This window comes from Drosophila simulans, chromosome 2L (assembly GCF_016746395.2).
Source record: "Drosophila simulans strain w501 chromosome 2L, Prin_Dsim_3.1, whole genome shotgun sequence".
Taxonomy (NCBI): Eukaryota; Metazoa; Arthropoda; class Insecta; order Diptera; family Drosophilidae; genus Drosophila; species Drosophila simulans.
In genome coordinates this window covers 214,713-240,637 of record NC_052520.2, presented here as the reverse complement: position 1 = coordinate 240,637, position 25,925 = coordinate 214,713, and the positions used below count along the sequence as shown (strand labels likewise).

General features: G+C 37.6%; 5 protein-coding genes across 11 annotated transcripts in view; 2 read left to right on the top strand and 3 right to left on the bottom strand.

Moving 5' to 3' along the window:
* The window catches only part of LOC6730420 (protein split ends), a 44,508-nt gene extending 24,026 nt beyond the window's left edge, over positions 1 to 20,482 (bottom strand). For 3 of the 6 annotated variants that reach the window (XM_039291159.2, XM_039291158.2, XM_039291160.2), the window contains exon 1: positions 16,453 to 16,859. In XM_039291159.2, coding sequence (XP_039147093.1) covers positions 16,453 to 16,628 — 176 coding nt within the window. In that variant the 5' untranslated portion in view covers positions 16,629 to 16,859. Of the gene's footprint in view, positions 1 to 3,834; positions 3,922 to 16,452; positions 16,860 to 19,402; positions 19,421 to 19,632 lie in introns of those variants that run through there. The other 3 variants (XM_039291156.2, XM_039291163.1, XM_039291165.1) reach the window with 3 other exon arrangements.
* A 264-nt stretch (positions 20,483 to 20,746) lies between these two features.
* LOC6730418 (protein transport protein SFT2) lies at positions 20,747 to 21,607 on the top strand. Its single transcript, XM_002077563.4, has 2 exons — positions 20,747 to 21,017; positions 21,078 to 21,607. Exons 1-2 carry the CDS (start codon positions 20,850 to 20,852, stop codon positions 21,507 to 21,509), a joined length of 600 nt encoding a protein of 199 aa, XP_002077599.1. The 5' UTR covers positions 20,747 to 20,849; the 3' UTR covers positions 21,510 to 21,607.
* LOC6730417 (U5 small nuclear ribonucleoprotein 40 kDa protein) lies at positions 21,593 to 23,335 on the bottom strand. Its single transcript, XM_002077562.4, has 3 exons — positions 23,122 to 23,335; positions 22,908 to 23,037; positions 21,593 to 22,723 (listed from the first exon to the last, which is right to left on the bottom strand). The coding sequence occupies exons 1-3, from the start codon at positions 23,227 to 23,229 to the stop codon at positions 21,918 to 21,920; spliced, it is 1,044 nt and encodes a 347-aa protein (XP_002077598.1). The 5' UTR covers positions 23,230 to 23,335; the 3' UTR covers positions 21,593 to 21,917.
* Positions 23,336 to 23,395: 60 nt separating this feature from the next.
* LOC6730416 (NADH dehydrogenase [ubiquinone] iron-sulfur protein 5) lies at positions 23,396 to 24,223 on the bottom strand. Of its 2 annotated transcripts, none has more exons than XM_016179307.3 (3): positions 24,072 to 24,223; positions 23,683 to 23,900; positions 23,396 to 23,608 (listed from the first exon to the last, which is right to left on the bottom strand). In XM_016179307.3, the coding sequence occupies exons 2-3, from the start codon at positions 23,893 to 23,895 to the stop codon at positions 23,516 to 23,518; spliced, it is 306 nt and encodes a 101-aa protein (XP_016022881.1). In that variant the 5' UTR covers positions 23,896 to 23,900; positions 24,072 to 24,223; the 3' UTR covers positions 23,396 to 23,515. The 2 variants fall into 2 exon arrangements, with proteins under 2 accessions (XP_016022881.1, XP_016022882.1); XM_016179308.3 differs by having other exon boundaries at positions 23,683 to 23,953; positions 24,072 to 24,193.
* Positions 24,224 to 24,237: 14 nt separating this feature from the next.
* LOC6730415 (putative tRNA pseudouridine synthase Pus10) lies at positions 24,238 to 25,924 on the top strand. Its single transcript, XM_002077560.4, has 2 exons — positions 24,238 to 24,371; positions 24,440 to 25,924. Exons 1-2 carry the CDS (start codon positions 24,252 to 24,254, stop codon positions 25,820 to 25,822), a joined length of 1,503 nt encoding a protein of 500 aa, XP_002077596.1. The 5' UTR covers positions 24,238 to 24,251; the 3' UTR covers positions 25,823 to 25,924.
* Position 25,925: the final 1 nt, after the last annotated feature.

Sequence of the window (25,925 nt, the reverse complement as noted above, 5' to 3'; positions counted from 1 at the left end):
CCCTGGCAGCCACCCACAGCCGCAGGGCCCTATAAACAACAACAGGATAAATTGCCACAATAAAATCACTGAAAGATTAAAGTAAAAAAAATGACAGAACATCAGAAGCTAGAAAAAATAAGCGTCTTCCTAACTTAGAGGCTAGGATTGCTTGAAAACGAGGTCGTGCAAATGGAAAATGAAAGCACTTTTAAAGACACTGGCGACGACATGATGAGTTTTACAGGAAGCAGCTCTGCCGCGCCCTTTCTGTAGCCAGACTGTCCTCTTTCTCCGCGACACTCAACCTCCAGAGCCTATCCCGGCGATGGGAACTTCCAGTGCACTTTGTTTTTCCACATGCATTGGGGTTTCTTATCATGCCGCTTCTAATGAAATGGTAACAAAAAGCTAAATTGCAGCATAGAAAACATGTAATCACTATAAAATATCAATGACTATTATTTCTCGATATCAAATGTTTTCATAAGCTAAAGACGTGCTTATAACTGACAAGCAATACGGATTTAAATATATCTTGCGTGGCAAAACGAAACCAAGAAGGATAAGATGTGGTAGTCCTTGTGTTGATACTGTCTTCGTCAGATCCCAGGCATGCGATGCAAAGTAGCACCACATATGAATGAATCGAGTAAACTAATATAAGTAAACTTATTTGTACGAAAAATAGAGAAAACGCGTTTCTCGACTATCAGATACACGTTACTCAGCTAGAGAGAGTTGTTTGCGGGAGTAAGAGTGGCAAAGTTCTGAAAGCTGCGTGTTTAATATAATTTTCTAGTTTTTATTGTTCCCGAGATCTCAACGTTCGTACAGACAGACAGATGTCTAGATCGACTCGGCTATTGATCCTAATCAAAAATTTTACTTTTAATCCTTCGAAAACGCTTCCTCTTAAATATTTTTCATCGAATGTATTATACCCCTTTTTCTCTGCGCGTACGTATATAAACACATGAACTTCTAAATTATATTTAACGAAAATTGTTTCTTGAGTATTTACTTCGAACCAACGAAGTTTTTAATCAATTTTCTTACTACTACCAAACTATAAATTACAAATTGTAAACCGATTAACATCTCCTAATTAACTGCGACTTTTGATAACTTCTCACTCAAATGAAACCAAGGATTCGAGTTTCCAAGCACTGGCAGAATTCAGTATTTACTGCCTCCATTTATTCTGGTTAGTCTTAACTTGTTTGGATGCATTTAAATTAATTTGATTTGGCGAAAATGGAGACAAAATTGCAAACTTTGTTTGCCAAAACCATTCAAGTGAAAACAGGCGACAGTGCAATGCAATTACATGCAGGGAGATGCAAAAACACATCCACAGATACGGATACAAACGCACATTGCGAATGGGATACATAATCACCTCCTTTGGGGGGCTGACAATTTAATTAAAATTGATTTTCCGATCAATATTTTCCAGGGAAATTCACAGTTGCAATTGACGCAGCTGTATATGTGTTCTGTATCTAAACTTGCAGGCGTTCTGGTTATATAAGTAATATATACATACATATGTACACTGCAAAGTGCAAAAATGATATTGTGAGGTGGATGTATTCATCAGTGTGTAAAATTTAATTGTCCTTCTCTCTGTCTTTCCTCTGTACACAACTGAAAGTTAATAACCAATACATATATTCTTCTGGGGAAAAATAAATCGTTCCTTATCTTCTCCAGCTACCAATATCCGCGGGCCAGGAAGTATTTCCACACACATAAAGATTGATTATAGCTGGAGTTTTCTTGGTTTTGGTAATTTCTTTCCTTTCACTTCTTTTATTTAATGTTTACTGCAATTTATTTCAATGCATCGAAAAGGATTTTGGGACACACCCAAAGTATTCGATTGCAGCAGCCATAGCCATGGCATCCTTATAATGGCAGGGCGATAAATTAAAGGGGAAGAATTGGGGTGGGATAAAGATCCAGAGCCCCTTCAGCATAGTCACGAGAGCCTGAATTTGTCTTTATACCACAACGGTGGTTGTGGCAAATGAATCCTGGAAATGCAATTTCTTTTAATAACGAACTCGGCAAATTGTTTCTGATGCAAGGTACACATTTTTGCAAGATAACTTGGAAATCTAAATGAGTCAGTAATGCTGCTAAAATGCAGGAAGACCTCAAAAATCCAAATCCATTAGGTTATTATTTTAATTTAATTATTCTCATACACACATGGTTGTTGTAATTGAAAAGATTAAACAAATAAATAAATCGAAATCGGAATCCGGCAAATAGGGGCGTATGTACAACTTTATGTAACGTCGCATTGACATGAAACACACATACACAATAAACCAATAAAACTGTTTACCCACATGTTAAAGAATAAAATTAGTTTTACATTCTTATATCTTTTTTAGTTTGGAGTTTTTAAAATATATTGTTGTGTTGATTTTCAAGCTTTTTTAAACTTAGCCGCATTTCGGTTTGTTAACACGTAATATAACGTTTACTACTTAAGCTACTGCCTGCTTGAATTAGTTGTATAAACCATCTTTTATCTTTACTGTTGAATAAATTCGATTGATTTTGAATGCATTTCTTAGTGGGCACACTGTATGCATTTCCGTTATAAACTTTATATTGCGTTAGTCTATGAAAGCCAACTCGGGGTCACAATCGACCTTAGAGAAGCCATATACCCTTTCTCTATTTTCACGCAATGATAATTAAGCTCTAACACAAGACACTTTAAATGCATAATTCTCAAAATGTGTAGGTTAAAAAAAGGAATATACTAGATTCTGTTTTGATTTTAATCATTTTCGTTCTAATTCCTACCGATTTATACTAATCTTTAAAATAACATATGTATGTATATTCGCCCTTTGTACTCCCGATAGGAAAACATTGTGTTTGAAATATAAGATTTAGTTCTCAAGCATATCTGTTTGAAAAGCTAAGATTGTATAATTTGAAGGTATTTTTACAGCTAAACATTTATTCATCTTATATTAGAATGCATTTTTTAATACACATAAAATAAAATAGGTGGAAATAAAATAAATAACTTAGTCCTCCTTCTGAGCCTTTAATCTAAATTAATTAAAGACCATTACTTAGGACGCTGATAATAGTACACGTTTGAATATCTAACTGAAAGCTGCCATCAGTCTTTTTTTTTTCATTGTCTTGTGTTTAGCCACGAATACGACTTAAAGATGAGACGTCGAGTCAAAAAAAAAACCTTGAACATCTCTATTAATTTTTGTTAGCCTCTATGCATTATTTGCTAATATATTTAAACCGGCGTATACATATCTGTGTACCGAATTCGATATTATTTGTCCAGATTTATTGACATTTTAGAGAGTGGGTCTCATTTTGGGCTTGGTCATAGCAGCATGTTTGTATTTCATTTCCTTGTTATGACCGGTTTTCGAAAATCTATTATAATCGCTAAGTGGGTCACACAACACCGAGTGATATTTAAAATGCTATCGATTCACAGACTTCCGAAAGGTACTGTGTATATACTATTCAGCTGTCATCAGTTGTTTAAGTCAAGTGCAATCAGTAAAAACAAGTGAGTAGGAATTGAGCTTAATTGTAAAATTCTTCCCAGGGTAAAAGAAACGGCAAGTGCGTAACCGAAAGAAAAGGGTGATGCGGCACATTACGATACGTTGCATGAAGCTGATAAGAAGTGCCCTATGCCAATGGTACTTATTACTTTTGCGGGTGAGTTCCTTCCAAGGAGGGAGATTGAAACATGTAACATTTAGGTAACTTAAATACATTTTAGCCATTTAATTGAACGGTAGACTTTCAGATATTTAAACGAAATACTTCACTGACATGTAAACTTACATTACTATCAACATTACTGTCGTCACTCAATGGCTGCCTCAATAATCCAGGACTTGAGGCAGGCAGTGTCGCTTTAAGGATACGCACCTATAAATAAAAAAAATCAAATCAAAATTAGAACATTAACATTTTTTACAAATTTTTAAATTATTGTCATGCCTTTCCAGAGGAAAAAATATAATTTTCTTAAAGTTTCCCAGAAGTTTTTCTCGATTTTTGTACATTTCTCAACCAAAACGGTCTTTCTCCATTTGCCAAAAGTTCAAATCGTTTAGGACGAGCCAAAAATTGTAAAGCCAAAAGGTAAAAATAAATACATTATTTGTATTTGCTTGTTACTATTTTTAGGGACACGAGAAGAGAGGGACAACTCACACACACCGAAGAAAATACATTACTAAATCGAATAATAGCCTGAAAACCATTAAAAGGTCGAGAAAGCTAAAACAAAACGCCCAATAAATACCGTAAGCAAAAAAAGTCTATTAAATTGATGTCGTGTTATTGATGTTTTTTTAATGAACGAACAATCAGTGATCATTTTTACCTTTGTATACAGCTCTAATTCAGAACAACTGGGAATAAATTCTTAACTTCTAAAATAATATTAAATAAGTATTTACTAATATAGACATCTAATTGGTAATAATTTTGTTTACATATTTTCTGGAAAATTGGTTAAAGATTTAACATGTTGCGTGCATATTATGGCATGTTTATTTTTGTTGTGGCCCCTGGCATACCCAAGAAACTTTAATGACACTGACGCTCAGTTTTGTTCCGTTCGCCAAAAATATCAGGAGAGAAACTGAGACACCGAAAAAGCAGCAGGGTAGAAGGAAAATAGACCATTATGTGTTGTATTCACAATAAGTCTCGAATTTTGTATTGTTTGTGATTATATAAAATGGAGATTTTACACCCCAAACCCCCTTCCCGTTTCACGCTTTATGTGTCGAAACTTTGGCTGCTATTTATTTCTTTTCGCTGTAATCTGTTTTTTATGCGCTTTAATTTGTTTTCTTTTCTCGTATTTTTTCGTTTCTTGTTATTTGCCAAAAGTTTATTGATCTCTTGCTGACATTGGAGAGTCAGCCGCCAAATGCCGAGCAGACAAAAGAGATACATAGAAACACACAGAAAGTAAGCGGGAGATATTATAAATGCACATACAAATATGTATTATTGTTTGTCTATAGCACATATGTACAAATGTGCACAAATATACGTCTGGAAACTGGGAACCTTTCAACTCCAAGCTGTAAAGAGTCTTTACTAAAGACTCTACATTTTTTTAAAGAAGCCGTGCCCAAATTCCAAGTGCGAATTGCTTAAAGTGCGAAGATGAAACATTGTTTTTCATCATCATCAGGGGTTCGTGAAACTTTTCATATGACACAAGAATGACAAACGTAGTAAAAATGACAAACTGTAAGCAAAATTTGGACAAAATTAGGCCGGCTGTTTGAAATGGTAAATTGCCTTTAAGGGGTACCTATACTCCAAATACTGGACTATAGCGTTCTTCCGGATTTTTTATATTTGTCGTTGCAGTCGCAACAGCTAAACATAATTGAAAACAGAAATAAAAATCTTTTGCCGGATTTCTGACTTGTGTTATTTAGTATGAGGGGCCAACAAACCCAATCTAGAACGTGGGTGGTGAAACTTAACATCAAACCCAATTTCACCAATATACTGCACACGGCATAAAAAGAAAAAACCAAGAAATGTACTGTAGCTTGGGGCTGCACGCGACTTCAAAAGTACTCACGCGTGCAAATTGCATAAGGTAAAATCAAAAATATACGCTGAAATCATGGAGTACATAATACATATTACTAAAATGGAAGAATAGTTGGCACATAAAAAAAAAATTACTCCCTGCACTAAAGAACCTACCAATAGGTATACTCCTAAAAAAAAATCTGTGCGTGTGGTAGATCACGAACCCTCAAAAAATTTCCTATACGTTTGGTGAAAGCATCGTACAGATACCATTTCGAACTTCGGTACAGCCACATCTGCAGATACAAAATGTTAATTTTTCCGATAGCAATTTTGAATTAATATGAATTACATAAGTCCAAACGGAAGTCAAACGAAATAATACAAAAAAGTCACATTATGGCCAATGCTTCTGCTCGTAAGGACCAACCCCCTTAGCTCAATGAAAATGCAGCGTGTGGCCAACTCAAAAAATCACAGGTCAAGAACACACGATACGAAATCTGTCCGAAGAATAAGAAAATTGTCAATGGTGAGATGACCCGCTCATCCTCGATCTCGTGAGTTAAGAAAACTGGTTATGCAAATGGGTTTACCAGAGTTGAATATTTTAAATTTTAACCGCATTTCTAAAGGAAACAAAAAAAATTTAGAAATGAAATCTAATATTTAAGTGCTCTAAAGTAATAAACCATTTTGGGGCGTACGATTTGTGTGGGAAGGTAGATTTAAAAAAAAAAAATTTCCTCGACTATCAGATACCCGTTACTGAGCTAGGATTTTAAAATGTTAAATGCTAGAAATTGAAAAAAAAAAATTAAAAAATTAATATACATATATAAATACAGTTTAGATTTGTGAACGTGAGTGGGCGTGGCTCATTGCTTTAAGACACCTAATCAAACCTTTTTTATAAAACGATGGCATGATAGTTTCGGTTGGTTGTGGGCATGGCCAAAAAATGTTTTTGCATGAAAATAAATATTTGCAAGACAAATTTTACAGTTTTTATAGTTCCCCAGAATAATTCGTGCATACAGACGGACAGGTAGACAATCTCAGATCGATTCGCATAATTATGCTGATCAAGAAAATATATTTATAATAAATATAAATGTATATACTTAATATTGTCGGTTACGCTTCCCACCTGTTACAGAACTTTCAACTCGAGTAAGGTGTATAAAAAATGTCATAATAGTTATTTGTTAAAAAGAAAAATGTAAGAGCAACGAGAGTACTCTAAAGACCTCAATCAACTAAATTTGGAAGTCGTTTACGGCCGGTCTTGGCAAAATCGGTTGGGATAATCATGTTGATTAAGAATATATACATATTACTTAAGATATAAACATATTACTTAAGACAAACACCTCACAAAATTTGTAAAAAAAAAAACTTCCGTTGCAATGGTATGAAAACGCGTATATGAACGAGTATATTTGCATGAAAAAACACTAACAACATAAACTGGTTTACATAGCCAGCCAGGAGCAGATGGCAATAACTAAAGATAAGTCAGTCGGTACCCCTTTTTTCGAGACTAAATTATATGGCGTATATATTCAAGCACGGAAAATAATAACATTTTTATTTTTATTAAATCACTATTCTAATGTTTAATTAAACCGCACCAAATTAAAACAAAGACTAAATTAAACAAATAAGACAATTTTAAAATAATAATATCTGGACTATTACTATTCTTTAATTTTAAATCGATTAAAAATATATGAACAAAATATTGATTTATGCCAGAATAATTTTTCATTTGCCTGTATTCGATAATTGTTCTGGTCTGATACGCTCTTTTCTTCAAACTTGCCCGCTGGCATCACGACGAGACTAACATTATGTTTTCTGTTTTTGTTTTGTGAGTTGGCAGCACCTACGTGAGCCGCTAACCGGTTTTAAGTCTCAAAGGTAACTTGAATAACATTTAAACTTACTGCTGGTTTCTTTATATTTTTCTGTCTGTCTCCTTGGTTTTTTTCAACGCACAACAGGTACATTCGTTGTTGTTGGTAGGTAACAGTCAGAGCTGGAGGTACACGTATGGTATATACGATGGCGGTCTGTTTATATGGAGATTTCCTCAGTCTGTTCTTCTGTCATTCTTTCCGGCTGTGTTTGCCTTGGTCTTTTGTGGCTCCTCGAAATGTATATAGTCGTATATACGTATTTGTGATTCGCTATATAAATATACACGTATATATGGGCTGTGCATGGATAGCATGATGAAAGAACTCAGCTTAAAAGTGTTTTGCATTTGCCTTGTCGTGTGTCTTAAAATCCAGTATATAGTTGAGCATTTACTAGATATATTTCACATATATCGTGAAATATAAAAACATCGGCTTGTCAAAGCTACTATTATTATCATTTTCTAGCCTTTGTGCAATGTGAAGCAATTACTATTTGTTGCTCACTGGTATTTAAATTTTTTTAATTATTTGTGTAAATTTATAAGTATAGATGCTCAAATTAACAATGCAAATCCGGTGCTAGGCACGACTTAGAACCGAAGAGCATGAAATAGAATGGACAACCAGAATATCTAAATATAATTTTAAAAAATCCCCCAAAAGCTGAAATGATTAATTAAGATCGAGATAACTAAAAGCTACCCAGTTGGGGTTAAAGGTTGCTTTTACTTTAAGTCTTAACTAATTCATCCTCATAAATTCAAAGAATAAGTTAACGTCAAACTGTTCAAATTCTTGTCATTATTATTCAAAATTCCAAGTATTCAATTTGAATGCAATTTGATAATCATCCTTAACAAAGGCCACTAGGCAACCTTAATGTTTCCCTTCCCTCTTATCAATCACTTAAGTTCTGAAATCATGTCGCTAGATAATCAAATCCCTGCAACTGATTTAGAGCTCGAAACATGCATCATATTAGCCAAATGACTAATGGATTCTTTTAAACAGACTATTATTATTCCTTTACCTTAGACTCTTAACCTTCCTTATGTAAACACATACAGCAATGGTTTTCCCCACTCTACGACGAACTCGCCTACAGTTAACGTAGTACGTTACTCACATGTTTAAATTGCTTATCAGCACGACCCTTATCTAATCGTCGGAGGGAAACGCATTTTTTCATCATATATAAAGTATATACAGGCCTATATAAACGCGTAAGCTTTTATGAGCTGATAAAAAGTGCGACTCGGTCATTTAATATGATTTGATAAGTTCTTTGTTTACACTTAATTGAAAAATAGATAAAATACGATAAACCGCCTAAGTATTACAATGCAAGTCTTAAAATATTACTTTACTAGCTTTTGAAATTAATTAAAATTTGTGTATTTTTTTAAATTAATGTTACATGATCGTTAACTAAATTTTGTCAATACAAAGGGGCAAAGGGTCGTACATAAAACACAACAAAAACATGTAATTTAAAACTGAAAATGTTAGCAAAGGTCTTGCTAAGTTTTGTGATAAGATATAAGCCTCCAACGAAAATATTTTTATATTTAACTATCTCAACGTGCGAGGAGTTAAATTAAATATACCCAATGTAAATACATTGGTATTATTTACTGCTTTATCAGGATGACACACATACCGCAGCATTGTATTTGGTATTTGGTTTGTTATACTTCAGCATTAAAAGCATTTTCAAGCTGTTACTGGAAGGGAAGCCGATGGAAAGGGAACTTTACTGTGCAATTAGAGACCCACAATTGTATAAAGAGATAATACTAAAACCTTCTAGAAAATAAAAGAAAATTTAGCGCTCAATCTTTTTTAAATAATTTGGTATTCACAATTTTACGTTACTGCTAGAATTGATTACAATTATGAACCACCTTAAAAGATAATGTAGCTTACTTTCTTATACTCAAAAGGAATATACAATTTGCCATTATTTAGCATACGTCAAATTTAAATGATCAAAAAATCCTAAAGGTGCTTACTGCACGAATAATACCAAAAGTTAGTCGTTAAGAATGTTTACTATCATTGTTTAAAGATAGAGATACGAACACGCACCTATTGTTAATAACGGAAGCGACAAGTCAAAGTAAAGGATATCCAAACCGATAGTATTTAGTATATGTACGCAGCCTGAAAAATTTGCACTGTTAGAAAGAGAGAAACACAATATCTCGACCCCATTTGCAGCGGCCAAAGCCACAACAACGACAATGTAGAGACATTTAAACGCAGTTGCAACCACTTTGACTGACAGCTGCAGTTTAAGATCGAAAAAACACAGGAAAAGCTCTGAGAAACTCAGAACAGCAGCGCAGAAATCTCGCAGAAGAAGCGAGCGTTGACAGTTCGCGAACTCAGTTTCAGACGGCAAGTTGGTCTCATTCTTCAGCCCGAGACAAAAACACAAAGATACGCCAGCTGCAGCAATAGCAATAAAAATAATGAAAACTAGTTGCAACTAGTGCAAACATCCAAACGGGTTTCACTCTGCTTCAACAGCTGCAACCTGAAGTGGGTGTTCTTCGTTTGTCGCTCCTCTCCCATCAGTAAATTTAAAGTTGTTCGCTGGAGAAACACAATTCGTTGCTTAGGCGATTGTATGATCTCCACAGACTTTAAAATCTAGAAAATTCATTTAGGACTCATTTGTACTCTAATCACTTGCATTAAAAATATTAGCAACAAGAGAACACGCTATAGCCGAGTCCCTTGACTATTAGAGTGCGAGGGAGACATTAAAAATTACAGTCATTTGGCCGACAATGCTGTAAACCTAGACCATAAGGTTATTATAAAAATAATAAATGATCGGAGCTAACCGATTACTATTATCCTTGATTTAATGCGGACTAATGTTGGAAACAGTTGCAATATTATTTTTTTTTTAGATATATAAACATATTTAATATAATGTGCCTCAGGCTTAATTTATTATATATGTACATATGTATAATTAAAATTGTTTCCAAGGCACTTACAAATATTTTATATGTACAAAAAAATATTCAATAGATAACAAAAAAAATTAAATGTGAAACTTTATGCACAACCCAGCATAAATCAAACGATGTAGGCCCAAAAAAGGGTAGAAATATAGGGACCAGTAACAACACATAGTTTCATATATAGAATTCAGTTCCAGAAAAGAGGGGGAAATGTATTTTGCCACCGTTGTATATTTGCATTCGAGCATTCTTTTTGCCTTCGCATAATGCACAGCTGCTAGTTGTTCTCATTTCCCTCTTCCCCTCTCCACCACTCTCATTCCCTTCTACTTTCATCCACATATTCCACTGCGCCGATATTACGTTGGGTGTATGTATTTTGAATGTCAAAGTTTATTTGCTGCTGGATAATAATCAGGCGCAAGCTGAAAGGGTTCTTTGAATGCTTCCTGAGCAGAACAAGTTTAGCTTCGTTTTCCTCTCGGTGATTCCAGAATTTGCAAAACAAAGAGCGACCAAAGCTACAGGGTCCAAAGACCGCTTGGCGGGAGCAAGAAGTAACATAAAATAGAAAATGGAAAATTGAGAACAGAAAAAGCTTTGTCATCGAACCATGAAGTTTGCACGCCGCAGAAAATCGCAGAACAACCATTCAAGAGTTCATGTACATATGGTTGTATCTCTCGCACTTTTCTGGACAGTTTTTCCCATTATCTTTGGAAGTAGCTCAGCTTTTTCTTTGTGCTAGCCACAGTCAACAGATATGTGGAGGGATTCGGCAGACATATGTATGTATATTTAGACGGAATGAGTGTTAGCTTATGAATGGCGTTGAAAGCGAAAGGCCACTGCAATAGTAGCGAGCGAATTTACATTTGGCAAGATAAGAGAACAAAATACAAACCAACGAGTAAAGTACATTTTAGAAATTATTTAGTTAAAAATGTTTTATAGTTAAATAAAGATCAAAAATGTTCATGTGTGAAGTCGGAAAAACTTCTTTCTATCTGCTGCATACTCTTCAACAAATCTTGCATACCCTTTTACTCTGCGAGTAACGTGTATGCGCAACATTTCACGAAGAAAGACAATGACCTCCCATATCTATTTCTATTTCCGAAATGCAATGAAAGACTAACCTCTCATTGGCCAAATCGAGGTAAAACGAAACAAGACAAGTCATATGAGTTGTAACGCCCTCTCGACAACTAATCAAAATCAATTAGCAGAGCAGTGCTACATAAATTACAGCAGAACATTTCGGTTGAACTTGTAGTGTCTGTGTCTCCCTTCTAGCTTTTAATGTTACAGTTATAATAAATCGTTGCTTTGATTTTACTTCTTCATTTGGAGTTGACCTATCCCAGACCATTTCCAACATTTCTATCTAAAATTTAGCACGAGTTCTTAACACGTTAGTATGAAAGAAATATGTTAAGTGAAATAAAGTGAATTGTTAATATAAAATGGTGTTTGTGGAATTTGTAATATTTATAAAATGGGCAACTTACAATTCTGGTGCGTTTGATTTATTTTTATTCATTGTTAATTAATATTATTTTATTTTTATTTACACTGTTTAGTAAACTAATAGGGAAAAACGACGAAACGCAGTCTAGAGGTAATGGTCACCGTTGTAAAGGCGATAAGTGGATAAAATCAAAGTAATTTTCATTATAAATACAGAAATTATTGTCAATCATTGCAATTACAGTTGAGAATCCTCCCAAATGACAAAAAATAAATAATGAGATTTTGGTATTTACTTGGGTGAAATGTACCAGCGAAAAAGTAAAAAAAAGAGATCGATTTATTTATTTATCAAAGATGCGTAGGGAAGCTGAGAGGAAGTGTCCTCTCTTTCTTGTCCAATTGATTAAAAACGTATTTTATTGCTAATCAGGCATGGACTTTGAATTGTGCAAGTGTGCGAATATCTGTGTGTGCATGACTCATTTGCAATTAAACGGCAAAAGCGAGAGAGCCAAAAGGAGAATGAACGGACAGAGAGCAAATTTTAAGTGCCGCAAAAATGCCAGCATAAAAATAAAGTAGTCGCTGTTATAAAGGCAGCAGAAGAGGCATAAGACGGCGACAATAACAAGAAGAGGAAAACCTACAAAGGCAGCGACCACAAAGGCAAAGATACAAAAATCCATACTCAGATACATTTACAAAACTACACCACACACAAACAAAAACTGGCTCGCTCGCACACGTACTGTGCCGTCGACGTCGACGTCGACTGCAGCAGAGTCAGAGACTGATGTTTACACAACGTGCGGTATATTTGCAAGATACTCGTCGAACAACAAGAAAAACAGCAGCAAATGCTGCTTGTATTTTTTCTTTCTTTTTTTCGACTCTAATTGAAAACAAGCAGAGAGTGTGTGTGTATAGAAAAAAACAAGAAAAACAAGCACAGCGAGCGTCTACAGCTGGCTCTGGGGTATTATTGTATCTGTAGATGCGAAATTGCAAACCCCACCAACAGACAACGTTGCCAAACTTCACCGTATTGCTTTTTTTGTTTTTTCCTTTTTGTTTTCTCTGCAGCTTTGTAGCCGCGTAGCCATAGTTTGCGTACATGGTGTGTATCTGTGCCTTTGCGGCGCAGCGTTCTCTCGCCTAACGATGAAAATTGCTGCAACAATGTCGCTTAATTTTCATGCGGCCAGCAGTGTTATTATGTATGCACCTGATCGGGCCTTTATGATAGGCCTCAGAAAGTCGAAAAACCGGTTAGCTTCGTCCACCAGCCCCCTCGTCATCGTCATCAACCATAGTCCAACCCAAGTCCAGGCCCCAACTGGTTATTATTAAACAGGTAGAAGAACACCAAAACCAAGCCAAAGAGAATCCGAGCCGTCTTCATCATCCTTCTCCAATTTCCTTACTCGATATCACGTATGGCTGTTTTCACAGATGCGACCACAAGTTTACTTTGCTATGATTTTTCCAAATCGCAATTCCTGGAACTGAATATACATATAGTTCGCTGGATTGGCATAAGAACAGACGCTTCAATCAACTAGTTCGGAAACAAAGAAGGATATTTGTGATTCCCACCACAAGTCTAAGATAGGTAACATTAATGTGTATTTTTGACAACTTCTGTGTAAAAAGCCATACTTTTGTAAGCCTCTTCGTCAGCTCTTTCGGAATATAATCGATTGTTGCTGTGCATTCTTTGTGCTGGCTCTGTGCCTCGTCGCTCGGTCTCACGAACACAGGGCCAAACAATCTCATACAATCGCCCCTTGACGATAATCTTTTGTGTCTGTCCGGTTCTTTAGCACCTTTTGTCAACGAGAAGTTTGGCAACGCTGCGCACTGGAGAGACTGTTTCACGGGTCCGGAGATTTTGCCTCATCTCCACTTATCCGGCTTCTGCTCCAGAGTTTAGCTCATCTCATGTGCGAAATAATTTGGGAAATTTCTAATTTCCCATACAAAAGCTTCGTCGTCTCACGCCTTCCCGCCTCTAGACCCTCCGTTTTCGAACGACTTCGTCACGTTCCCTTGTGATATCTCAATCCTCGCATTGCATGACTCTTTTCGGTTTTTTGCTATTTTTGTTTTTGTCGTTTGGTATTACGACACTGCTCAAAAAACAATGAAATGTGCAGTGCCAGGCATAAATATGTAAAACAATAGCAACGAAACAGAGGCGTATGTTCAACTATATGAAAATGCATTTGTTATTGCACAACTGGCTGGAACCGCAATCTACTCGCGAAATTATTTCTTACGCTCCTAAGCGCTCGAGTGCAATAATTTAAATTCATATAATTCTGGTTCAGTTCCTGCCGTCGTTGGATGAATCGGATGAGTAATCATAGACCCCGTACGGATCCTCTGTAGATTAAAAAAACTACCTAATCGGACCACAAGCCATGACTAAACCTTTAAATAATAATAAAGTACGAGAGTTTAAGGTATTGTAAATATTTGGTAGCTGACTTGCTATGAATCTACGATAACTTTAAAGAATAATAGGTTTCTAAATGATGTTTCTCTAATAAACTAATAAGAAGTCGTTCCTTAGATTTTTACTACTCTGTTCCCTTTCTGGTCTCTATCTAATCTATATTTTTGACTTTGAGAGAGGAGAAATCTCAATGCCAACAAGAACAAAAGGCGGGCAACGCAAACTAAATATTTTCTCATGCTGCACAAAAACAATAAAGAAAGCCAATCTAACGAGAGCAACAATTGTAATTGTAACATGACATTGAAACAAGTCAAAAACATTATAAAGCAATACATACAATTTCGTCTACATAAAATCGTATGTAGATCATTATTATTATTGTTGTTTTTGCTGTGTGCCCATAGCGTGCTAAAAAGCCGAGCACGAAATTCAATTTAATAAAGTAATATTAGTTTACGTTGACGGGGTTACATGGACGAGATGAACAACCCATATTGGGAAGAACTAATACTAAATTTGAAAATCAACAAAAATCCTGAACGCCCTGGAAAAAATGTAAGTCTCGCTTCTCTTTTTAATATGTGCCAGCTACAAATGAAAACATGCGTATTTTGCTAGCGTCAAGTACTCAAGAAAGAAAATTGGAAAAGAGTAGATAGAAAAGTGCGTTATTTAGGGTTGCAGCTGAAAATATAATTTTATTTTACGCTGTTTGCCAATGTTTCATGTGGTTGCTGTGGTGGCTCACTTATTTGCTTAGGCCACAGGGTTCATTGTCAATGTCAAAAAACAATTACTGTTTTCAACTCGCGACAATTCCACGATTTCTGTTGGCAATTACCGCAAAACTATTAAATGGAGCTTTGCCCTCTGTTGTCGTCTTTCCTTGATGCGGGCTCAATGCATCAGCAGCCGCCCAGAAAAGCAGCAAATACAAAATGTGTTGGTCTGGTCTTTGTTTTAAAAGAAACAAAATTAATTTTGGCGGTGGCTAATGAAGCAATTAAGTCATTTTTCTTTTGCCCTGAACGAAAATTAAGTTTAATAGAGGACCGTAAAACGCGTTTGACTCACAAAAGAAAAACACAAAAAAAGCAACCTTAGACCGGCAGAAAACAACACGTTGCTCAGAAAAGTTCTTTAGTTTAGGCCCAACAACGCACAAATAAAGCACAAAAATTATGAAATGAAAAAGTATTACGCAATAAACACACATAAATGAAAAGGAGGTATTCTATATCTGTATACCTGGGAAAGACTGTCTTCCCTCAAATACTCATCAGCCAACTTTCAGTTCTTTTTAAAAGCAAAATAATTGTGACAATCTTAAAAGGTTTATTCAATCTCGGGACAGAAATATATACGTATGCAAATCCGAAACATAAATGAACAACATTTAAAGGTAAAGAAAGATGTAGGGATCTGTGGCACACACAGCAGCGCGAACCATTGCCATATGCCGTATCCTCATTCCTTCCCACTAATATCGGTTCCTGACTCTCATTACCTCTTAGGGGTTCTCGTTAGTCACTCACAAGTGAAACCCACTCAGGTGAGATACTAAGATAGAAAAGCCAAGGTAAAGAGATACGCACTATTTTTCGGGCATGGCCATTTGCGTTTGTGCCTCACGCATTGCCAGGGTTGAGGTACGTAGAGGAAGGGGTAAGAGAGTAGCGTTCTGACGCAGCCAGCTTATAAATTCATATCGCACTGACTTTTTTATTTCCCAACGTAATGATATGAGCTGGCTCGCGTGGACAGTCGCTAAGCTAACACAGGTAGCTGTTAGTGGCCTACGCTGAAATCTTCTAAGAGACATTATTTACATATATGTATGTGTATAACATTTGGAGCTTGCTTTTTTCTGTTTTTTGGTGCTGGTCTCGGTGTTTGGAGTGTCGTAGAGGACTATGACTATAAAATTAAAACTATTATTTCAGCTACATATATCAAAATTCGATCAATGGATAGTTCAGTAAGTACATACATGTATATCATATTATTTATTATATTAAATATACCTTATGCACATTTTTTAAATAAGGCTTACCTTTTCAATTTTGGATTATTATTATTGTTGTTATTGTTGTTGTTATTTATAATGGTGCTGCTATCCACAACGAACTGTTGTTGCTGTTGTTGTTGTTGCGTCGTAGTAGTTTCGGCTAATTTTCCAAAACAAATGTTACGGGTATTGTCGCGTACCATGTTTCGACAACGGAACATTCGCAGCAGAATCTTCTTCTATTTAGGAGGAGCATTGCGTCGTATGCTGCGAATGGAGGGGCATCATTTTAAATGGGCGCCCTCCTTCCCATTAAACATTATGCACTCTTTTTATATATTCCAGTGTGAGGATTGTCACGATACTCGTTTTGTTTGATTTAAGAACTTTTATGGATATCTTTATATTATTTTCTTTGGTAAGATTTCCGCTTCACTTGCACATTTTTAACACTATATAACGAAATGGGGATAATAAAAGATACAGGGAATAGGTGGGTTAGATCCAGCTGGCACTCATTTTTATTTAACACTGCACGTGCACTTTATATAGAGAAGCTTTTTCATTGTGATTGCATTATTTGACTTTTTCTTAAAGCGATTTACTTTATTCCACTATTTTTTCCACTAATGCCAATTTGCCTTAATTTACCAACTAAAAATACGCTTTTAATTTAATTCAACTAGAGCAATTTAAATTTATTGAAATTTCAATGGACCCAAGATGTGTTCTCCTCTTTTTGCCTCAATTTAAGCGAGGAATACGGCATGTACTAAATATACATATGTATGTATATACAAAGATAAACTTCTTGTATAGGGCCATTTCCTCTGCAACAATACGAATGCGAGAAGGTGGAAAATGCGAGCAGCGACGTCAGCAGCGCGTTATTATAATCCCCCATCCCCCGTAAAGAGGGTTGGTGGTACAGCATGTTAAAATTCCATGCACTAAAGAAGCATGGAAACTACAAGAACAACACACAGTCGATGCTGAAGTTTGGCAACGTTGCCGCGAAGCGCCATTTCGCTTGCTCTCGCTCTGCCTCGCTGCGGCTTTTGTGAAATGCGGCAACGTCGCTTTGTTTGCTTATAATTGACGTTTGCCGTCTGACGTGGTTGCTAGAGCGAGATAGCCAGCTGTTGTTGCTGCTTCAGCGCACAAAGTACATAGGGTGTTTGGGTTTGTGTGTGCGTGCTATATACTCGTGTACATAAAGAATTTATAGCTGGTACTTTTCTCTCGTACATGGAAAACGAGAAACTCGCTGTATATTTATAAATGGCTATGTGGTCATGTGGTGCGCTTCTTTTGCTTTGTTATTGCACGTTCTTCCATAATTCGTGTAGTTTTGTAGCTCTAAATCTCCTACGTATTTTCTTTTGGGGCGCAGCAGGAAATCACCCATACATCTGTCAATTTCCAAGCTGGTGTGCGTGAGCGAGCTATATTATTGAGTGCCCTATTTGTATCTCGCTCTGATACACGGTATAAGCTCCATCGGTGCCGTGAAAGTTTCTTTGCTGCCGACGCCGCTGTTGCCGCGCTGCTCATCCAAACTTGGGTTCGCAGTGCTACGCGATTTCAGTCGCTTTGTAGAACTGGTGGGGTGCGGCTCGCAAAAAGACAATACTATAGGGACCCCTATAGTATAGTATGGAACACGAAAGTCCCAGCAATTCGCAGGATAGGAAAAGATTATTCCGAAATTTCTCCAAATGCTTGGAATTTTGTTTTTCAGTTTGCCATCTTGTAATTTTCATTCCCTCCAGAGGAGGAAAAACACATTAAAGGCAGGCAATTCAACTAGAACTCATGAATATTGTCAGCAGCAGCAAAGAGAAAACCAGTTTTAGTATGTGTTTAGTAGTATCTGCTTTTCGTGTTTTGGCTACGTGACCACACACCAACAGCATTTACTAGAAAGAGAGCGCTAACTTTGTAGTTTTCCTCTCCCCAATCTCACACACTAACGGGGTGCCCTGTGCGCACGCACACAAAACGGGTTAAGAAAAAAAAAAAAATGCTGTACTACATCGCTTCATCCCGCTCACTCAGCAGCTGAATCGATTTTTCAAACGACACGACAATTTCTCTCCTATCTGTTGTCCCGCTCTGACTCGCGCAGAAATGGCTGCCCCCTCCCCGTTGATCCCTTGCGTTGTTCGTTTTTGTAGTTTGGAGTCCGCGCACACACGCAGTATTTATATTTATATATACGGGTTATATATAGTCGCCATGTTACTTTTTCGAACGTTGGGGGAGCTGTCAGCCTGGATTTTTCGCTACAAATTTCCAACGTTTCTCACTGCCGCTGCTTCTGCCGACGTTGCACGTCATCCGTTTTAGTATGTATGTGTGCTTTGAATTTCTGATGAAATTCTTTGCTTTCGAGTTAATTGCTGCCCGCCGTCGGCAGCAAAAAGCCTCTGCCTCGGTCACTGCCTCTGCCAGCGTCACTACCGCCGAGCTCACATTTTTTGTTGTGCCAATTTTCTTTGCACTGGTGTTCTACCAATTGCTTTAGACCGCCCAAAGAAGAGGAAGAAATTTTTGCTCTGTACTGAACATTTTCTGGGAGTAATGGACGATTTCGAACGACATTTCTAACCTGACTTTTGTCCGAAATCAACTAATGCTTATTAAAAGTAGACCTGTTATGCTCCTTGTTAAAAAAAAAATATATATATATATATCTTAGAACAACACTATTAGCTGTATTGGAAAATTCTGAAAACCACTTTTATTTTGATTATTTATATGGTTTTTTAGTTGATAAATTATGGCGTTTTTTTTTTTGGTACAGGCATATTTCCCTTTAATTAGACATTTAATTATGGTAATTTTTCTTTAATTGGACATTTAGTTATGCACTTCTTTAAACACATACCCAAATTTCAAAATACATGGGCTTTTATTGGTTAATCACATTATTTCCGTGAATGGATTATTTGCTCCATTTAAGATGATTTTCAATCGAGTTATCCATTCTTACCATTGAGAGCGTTGAGAGCTAAAATACAGATAGTGAATACGTTATTTATAGGATATACTTCTTTGAATTATAACACTACCTATCTTTCCCTCAATAAAATTCTATAAACTCTTTTATAGGGACCCAAAAATACGTGCTTAAAATAAAAATAAAATAAAATAAATATGCTTCTGGTTGTTTCTCCTTGTAATATATATAATTTGTTACAAATCATTTTTTTCAATACTTACACCATTGGAGCTGCTTTCCTTGGCCGAACATGTAAGAATCCTCTTTCGCTGCCTCAGTAGTTAAATTATTGTGAACTCGATTTGGACTTTATTCGAAACTGACGCATTGTACACGTTATATTTCGAGGCAAAAGGCTTTGCTATGCTCTTTCGATAATTTCCAAAAATGGTATCGACGCGACCGTTGAGTTTTGCCTTTTCTGCGTGTCGAACCGAAAAAACCGAACCGAGTCCAAATGTACCGATTTGATTTTATTTAACACTCGGTGTATTTTACGTTATTTTCCCGTGTAATTTATTCACTCTGGGTTATGGGGTGACTTTTTATTCGGCAAAAGGCATCACATATTTGAATGGAAAACAATAAAAAAATTAAATTTTTATCATTCAGTAGGCTTTTCTCGTTGATCAATTTACTTTTGCCTGTTTTTCTTGTATTTTACTGTATTTCGATTAACGCTTGCAATATTCCTCTCGCTGATGTTGTTGCTGATGTTGTTGCTGCATCTGCCTTCGTATTGGTGAATTAATGCATTTTCGCACACAAAACCACTCGCGCACACACACACACTCAGATATATAGCAGCCGCTGCTCACACAAACACACTCAGAAGGGGGAAGGGGTGGTGGCACTTGCCTTTTCAGATAATAACAATTTATTTTCGCTGTGTGTGTTTTGGCGGCGTTTTGTTTAATCGCCCGCCGCCGTTGTTGTTGTACTTTTTTTTTTTAGCTCGCTGCAAACGACGCGCGCGGTCCGTTCACTCCAAAAATTTTCAAAACAATGTGACCGTTAGTGATGCTCTTGTGTGACGGACACAATGTGGTCGCAGGAGTGTCCTATGGAAATACACAAGCCCTAATTAAATACCAAAAATATACTAAACATTTATTTTGTCCAGCACCCAAACCATTAACATACGTTTTTTAACAGAACTATGTTAAGCGCTGGCGTTTACTCATATTAATATTATTCGTTGCCTTTGTTGTCCTGAAACTTAATACCCGAAGCTCATCATGTTCTCTTATCTATTTTTATTTCTCGTTTACCTTATGAAAACCACATATATCAACGACCAACATAACATAAGCTTTAAACCGGAACAGTATAGTAGATAGTATAGCCAAGGAGGCAGCTCTAGCTGCGTTGGTTATCGTTATCGCGGCTAGCAGCTTGTTTTGTTTTGCTTACACGACAAATAAATAAATATAAAAGTATGAGTAATTTAAAATCGGATCTCGACGAATACTTGTTACTGCAGAGTGATCAGAAGAAACCCAGTTTCAACGTCAAGTTGCCACAGCTGAAAGTTCCATTTTTCTCCAGCTCCGACCCAGAAGCAAATAGTTTTCTAAAAGATACCGACTCATGTTTTCCAAAATTGGTGGGTTTATCAATCTCTGGTGTGTTCAGAATGTGCTAATTTCAAATTGAACTTTTCTAGTCTCGCCTGCAGCGAATCGTAGGCTTCGTGGCATGCTTAGGAATGGGCGCACTGTGCATGACCCTTTCCACGTTCTACATTCCCTTCCTAATATTGAAGGCCAGAAAGTTTGCCTTGCTCTACACCCTTGGCAGCCTCTTTTTCATCTTGAGCTTCTGCTTTCTCTCCGGATTTGGATCCTTTTTGAAGCAAATGTTTTCCAAACCAAGACTGCTCACCTCGCTGTCGTATAGTTCCTGTTTGATTTTAACATTATACTGCGCCTTGGTGGCCAAAAGCACCGCATTTACAGTCCTTTTTGCAGTGGCGCAAATAATTGCATTGCTCTTTATGGTCCTGGGCACTGTCCCTGGGGGAGCTTCGGGGCTCAAGTTCTTCGGCAAACTCTTCAAGAACACCGTGTCCGCTTCAACAAGTGTACTACCTGTATGAAGGAGGGGAAACCTGGAAAATGAGCTCCACCACCGCAGCAATAAAAGTAACTTATTAACTCATTGATAAATTCAAAATAAAACTTATTTGTGATACCACGCGCCTCTCAACTTTACGGTATCAACTGTATACATAGTTTATTCGTAGGTCTTATTTAAAATGCGTTTTTACTATCATTTCATAATCATCTTAATTTTACTGTTTAAGGTTTTTCTGCACGTCGAAATTGTAAATATATACAGACAAAACTGGTGTGTTATGCATATTTCGTCTACACATTTTATACTTTATTGACTCCTACGTCACGAATTCAGATAATTTGTGTACAAGAAACCATCTGATCCCCAAAATATTTAAGAAGTAACGTGGGTTTCAATAATCGCTTTCGCTCTTTCTAGTCAAAATTGGTCATTCATCGATCTCTCCTAGATACAAAGTCTTATCGCTGGATCCAGATAGAATCAGGGGTTCTTTTGGGCTGAAATCCACGGCATTAACACTGCCATTGTGTCCGGGAAGTTTGTAAAGAATTCTCCTTGTATTTACATCCCAAATATAGACATGCCGATCGGCGGAACCCGATGTTATTTTATCGCTTCCCGGGGACCAAGCGCATCTCAGCAGATTCTTCTCAAAATTGTGCTGATGGCCTTGGAATACCTTCACACATCTTTCCCCGGGTGCATAAGGTCTTACGTCCCACACCCTCAAGGTGTTATCCATGGCATTTGTCAAGATAAAGTCTCCTTCGGGGGACAAGGACATTCCGGTAATCGTATCCGAATGCCCTCGCAGATGGTGCAAGACAGCCTGTTTTCGAATGTCCCAGATTTTGACTTCGTTGTCGATCCCGCCGCTAATGACTTGTTCTCCAGTGTCACCAAAACAAACAGCTGTAACTTGAAAAGGGGATTCCAAGGTGTGTGCCGCGTGTTTTTTCCTGGCATCCCAGATTTTTATGGTGCGATCATCGCTTCCCGAGCAGAGGAGCTGTTGACCCCTACGCGAGCCCTGAACGCTGTTCACGAAGTTGCCATGCCCCTTGAACCGCCGTTGCCGCTGACCCGTGGCTATGTCCCAAAAAGCCAGCGTTTTATCAGTGGAGCAGGTAAAGATGTGGGATCCATCCGGCGTAAAATGAGCTTCCATAACAGCACCGCTGTGTCCCGACATGGCCATCACATTCTCGCAGTCTTCGTACACTTGCCAGATGTCTGAAATCCACATTAATTGTTTTACATGCTTTTGTTTAATCAAAGATGTCCAAGAACTACAAATTCATTTGTGCCCAAAAATGCGACGATATAGGCTCGCAAATCGTAGACATACACGGCACCATTGAACCCACAGTTAAAGTGATGTTTGTGTGTATACACATTCATTCCAAATTTTACTCACATATTTGCCTATCGAACCCAGAAGAAAGCAATAACTCCCCCTCGGGATGGAATTCCGCTGTGAAAATCTCTCCCTCATGTCCTTCTAACTGCATTATGGGCGCCTGCAGGTTTGAGGTACGCCTTACTCCCTAAAAATTATAGTAAAAAGTATATTCGAAGTTTATCCAAATCACTGAGATATTTAGACTGCTTCTTCTTGCTAGCACGCTTACCGATTCAAGGAGCGCTTTGTCCCTGTTTGTGTAGGCCATCAGATCATTTTTGCTACGCTTTGCCTCTTGGGCCAAAACTACGCTGTTGTTGGGTCTTTTGGTACCCATAATTAATTGTTTTTAAAATAGAAGCCTTATAAATTATTTTTCTTCCGCTCAAGCTGTATGGCTGTGTGACCAGAGTTCGAAATATAATAATACCGACATGGATGTTAGCGATTAAATCAGCTATTTCTGAATAGATGTGGCTACTTTCAGTGAGAACAGAAGGAAGTGAAAGTTGGCAACTCTGGCAAAAATACTGGAACATATATTACCAGAATTGATACTCTTTTTATTTTTACACAATTTGCGGTTTTACAATGTGGAACTAACCAAGAAAAAGGGTCTACGTCTAGTAGGCATCAACGCGTGGCGGATCCGCAAAGAATTCCTGTCCCTTACGCTCCCCCTTGAGCCACTGCTTGTAGCGTTCGTTTCGCATGGCCTGAAAGAGGAATTTTTTAGCATTTTAGACAAAATTACAGATCGTTAGGGATATGAAGCTACGGAAAAACCCACATGGAAGCGCATCAGTTGCTTCTGCATGCCGACGCACTCCTGAAAGTCGGAGATCAGGTCGGCGCACTCCCGTTTTCCACGCTCCAGGCCATACGCCTCGAAGCACTCCATCATTTTCATCTCGAATTTTCCGCACTTGTCGTAGGTCTGGTGGTTAATTAGACACCCGGTCAGATCGGTTAAGGGCAGGCGTAGAAAGGGAGTAAGCGACATTTTGTCTGTGGATCGAAGTACACACAAATTCAGTTCAATTTGGATCCACCACTGTTCACTGTGACGTAACAATAAACAAAGGGTTTAAGCCTTTCAGCTGTAAAGCACTATCCGGCCCCAACAACTTCTTTATGTATTCTCTACAACGTGTAGTAGGGTTTATCCTTATCACACACCTTAAATTGTTGGCAATACCCAAGGAATTGTCTTATATCGCCTTAATTCCAGCACAAAAACAAGACTGTCATCGATTTCTGATATCGGGTATCGTTTTTCGAGATTCGACAGCTGATAGTGTTGGTTAGCGCGCGAACCGCTTCCACGTTTTGTTTATAATTTTAATTATACGACAAGCTATGAAAAACCAGGATTTAGTGGAATACTTAAGGTCCTGCGGGGTGTGCGAAATTTGCCAGCTGCGTTACCTGAAGGCCAGAGGCGCGGAGTATAGAAACATCAATGAGACTTTGCAAAAGGTAAGAACGGTTTACTTTGAATTTGTTGACAACTAATTGATGTCTAACTTGTCCGTTTAAATGCCCAGTTGGATGTAAAACTAAATGAAAATGTGGAAAACGAAGAGCTTGTTATACCCGATGGGATTCAACCATCTAAAAGGGCTCGTCTGGGTGTTTGTTCAACGTGCCTCGGTTTGTTCTCAAAGGACTTTCAGAATGAGCTGCTCAACAGCATTTTGGCATCGGATTTCGCGAAATACGATTGCCAGAAAATCGTTCTGGCGATTTGTCTACCGATGTCGCTTCAGTTGAGACAGCTGGCCATGTGGTTTGCCTTGCAAAGAAGATTTGGAGCATCTATAGACGAAAACAATCCCCCAGACGTGCCCATAAAAGAGGCTGTCAAGCTGATCCTACACCCTATAATCTGTGAAAAGCTAGCCAAGGGTTACGATGCCAACGGTCTGATGATCAATATAGACCTTACGCACAGTCTGGAGGACGAAGAGGTGGAAAAACTGGTGAAATTAAACAAAGAAGCCTTTCCCGCCAAGGCCTCGCATCAAAAGCGCATTGAAATTTCGCGAGGATTACTAGAGAAACAGTATCAACCCTCCAAAGTTAAGGCGGAAACCTATGAGAAATATTTTCAGATACCCTGCTCTAACGTAGAGGAATCTATAAAACTTACTTCTATAGACCTCCAAGGACCACTGATTTGTGTAGCTGGCAGATATCGAAAGCTCAGCAGGGAACTTTCACATACTCCCTGGATTTTGAATGGCCAAAGACTCATGGAGGACAGTATCGAGGAAATTATAATTAGGCATGTCGGTCCCCACTTTACAGAGAAGCTGGGTAAAATCACCTTCATGTCGAGTGGCAGAGAAGATGTGGATGTCCGATGTCTGGGGAAAGGAAGGCCTTTTGTTTTAGAAATTCCAAATGCCAGACGGACTTGCCTAACCAAAGATGAGGCCTTTGCAATGGAACGGGCTGTGGATGCGTCTGGTATGGTGTCTATACATCACCTCCAAGTCGTGCCAAGAGAAGAATTAACCCACATAAAAACGGGAGAAGAGCAGAAAAAGAAATTCTATCGCGCTCTTTGTGCCCTGCATGAACCAGTATCAGTGAAGATTTTGGAACAACTGCAAATATCAGCGAGCTTTAACATACAACAAAAGACCCCCATACGAGTTCTTCATCGTCGTCCTTTGCACACGCGTCCCAGAACAATTTACAGTGTCAAGGCCAGGGTGCACCGTGAAAATCCGAAAGCCTTGATCATCGATATTGTCACTCAAGCAGGCACTTACATTAAAGAGTTAGTTCATGGCGAATTTGGCAGGACCACGCCATCATTGTCCTCTATTATAGGCAAACCCATGGATATTCAAGCTCTAGATGTGGTGGGAATCGATTTAGATTGGCCACATGAAGTAGATAACTCGAAACAAAAGGAATAGCGATATTATTGTTAGGTACAAAACCATTTAAATGTTATATGCTAAACACTTAAATTGCAAAAATGCAGAGAATAAACAACAACATATGTGGATGAATTTTGAT

Excerpts from the sequence above, each read along its gene's own strand:
- LOC6730418 (XM_002077563.4), top strand. The coding sequence starts at position 20,850 with ATGAGTAATTTAAAATCGGATCTCGACGAATACTTGTTACTGCAGAGT. Across the intron at positions 21,018-21,077 it reads ACTCATGTTTTCCAAAATTG|TCTCGCCTGCAGCGAATCGT; the intron begins GTGGGTTTATCA and ends GAACTTTTCTAG.
- LOC6730417 (XM_002077562.4), bottom strand. The coding sequence starts at position 23,229 with ATGGGTACCAAAAGACCCAACAACAGCGTAGTTTTGGCCCAAGAGGCA. Across the intron at positions 23,038-23,121 it reads ACAAAGCGCTCCTTGAATCG|GGAGTAAGGCGTACCTCAAA; the intron begins GTAAGCGTGCTA and ends TATAATTTTTAG. Across the intron at positions 22,724-22,907 it reads TGGGTTCGATAGGCAAATAT|ACATCTGGCAAGTGTACGAA; the intron begins GTGAGTAAAATT and ends TGTGGATTTCAG.
- LOC6730416 (XM_016179307.3), bottom strand. The coding sequence starts at position 23,895 with ATGTCGCTTACTCCCTTTCTACGCCTGCCCTTAACCGATCTGACCGGG. Across the intron at positions 23,609-23,682 it reads AGCAACTGATGCGCTTCCAT|GCCATGCGAAACGAACGCTA; the intron begins GTGGGTTTTTCC and ends TTCCTCTTTCAG.
- LOC6730415 (XM_002077560.4), top strand. The coding sequence starts at position 24,252 with ATGAAAAACCAGGATTTAGTGGAATACTTAAGGTCCTGCGGGGTGTGC. Across the intron at positions 24,372-24,439 it reads TCAATGAGACTTTGCAAAAG|TTGGATGTAAAACTAAATGA; the intron begins GTAAGAACGGTT and ends TTAAATGCCCAG.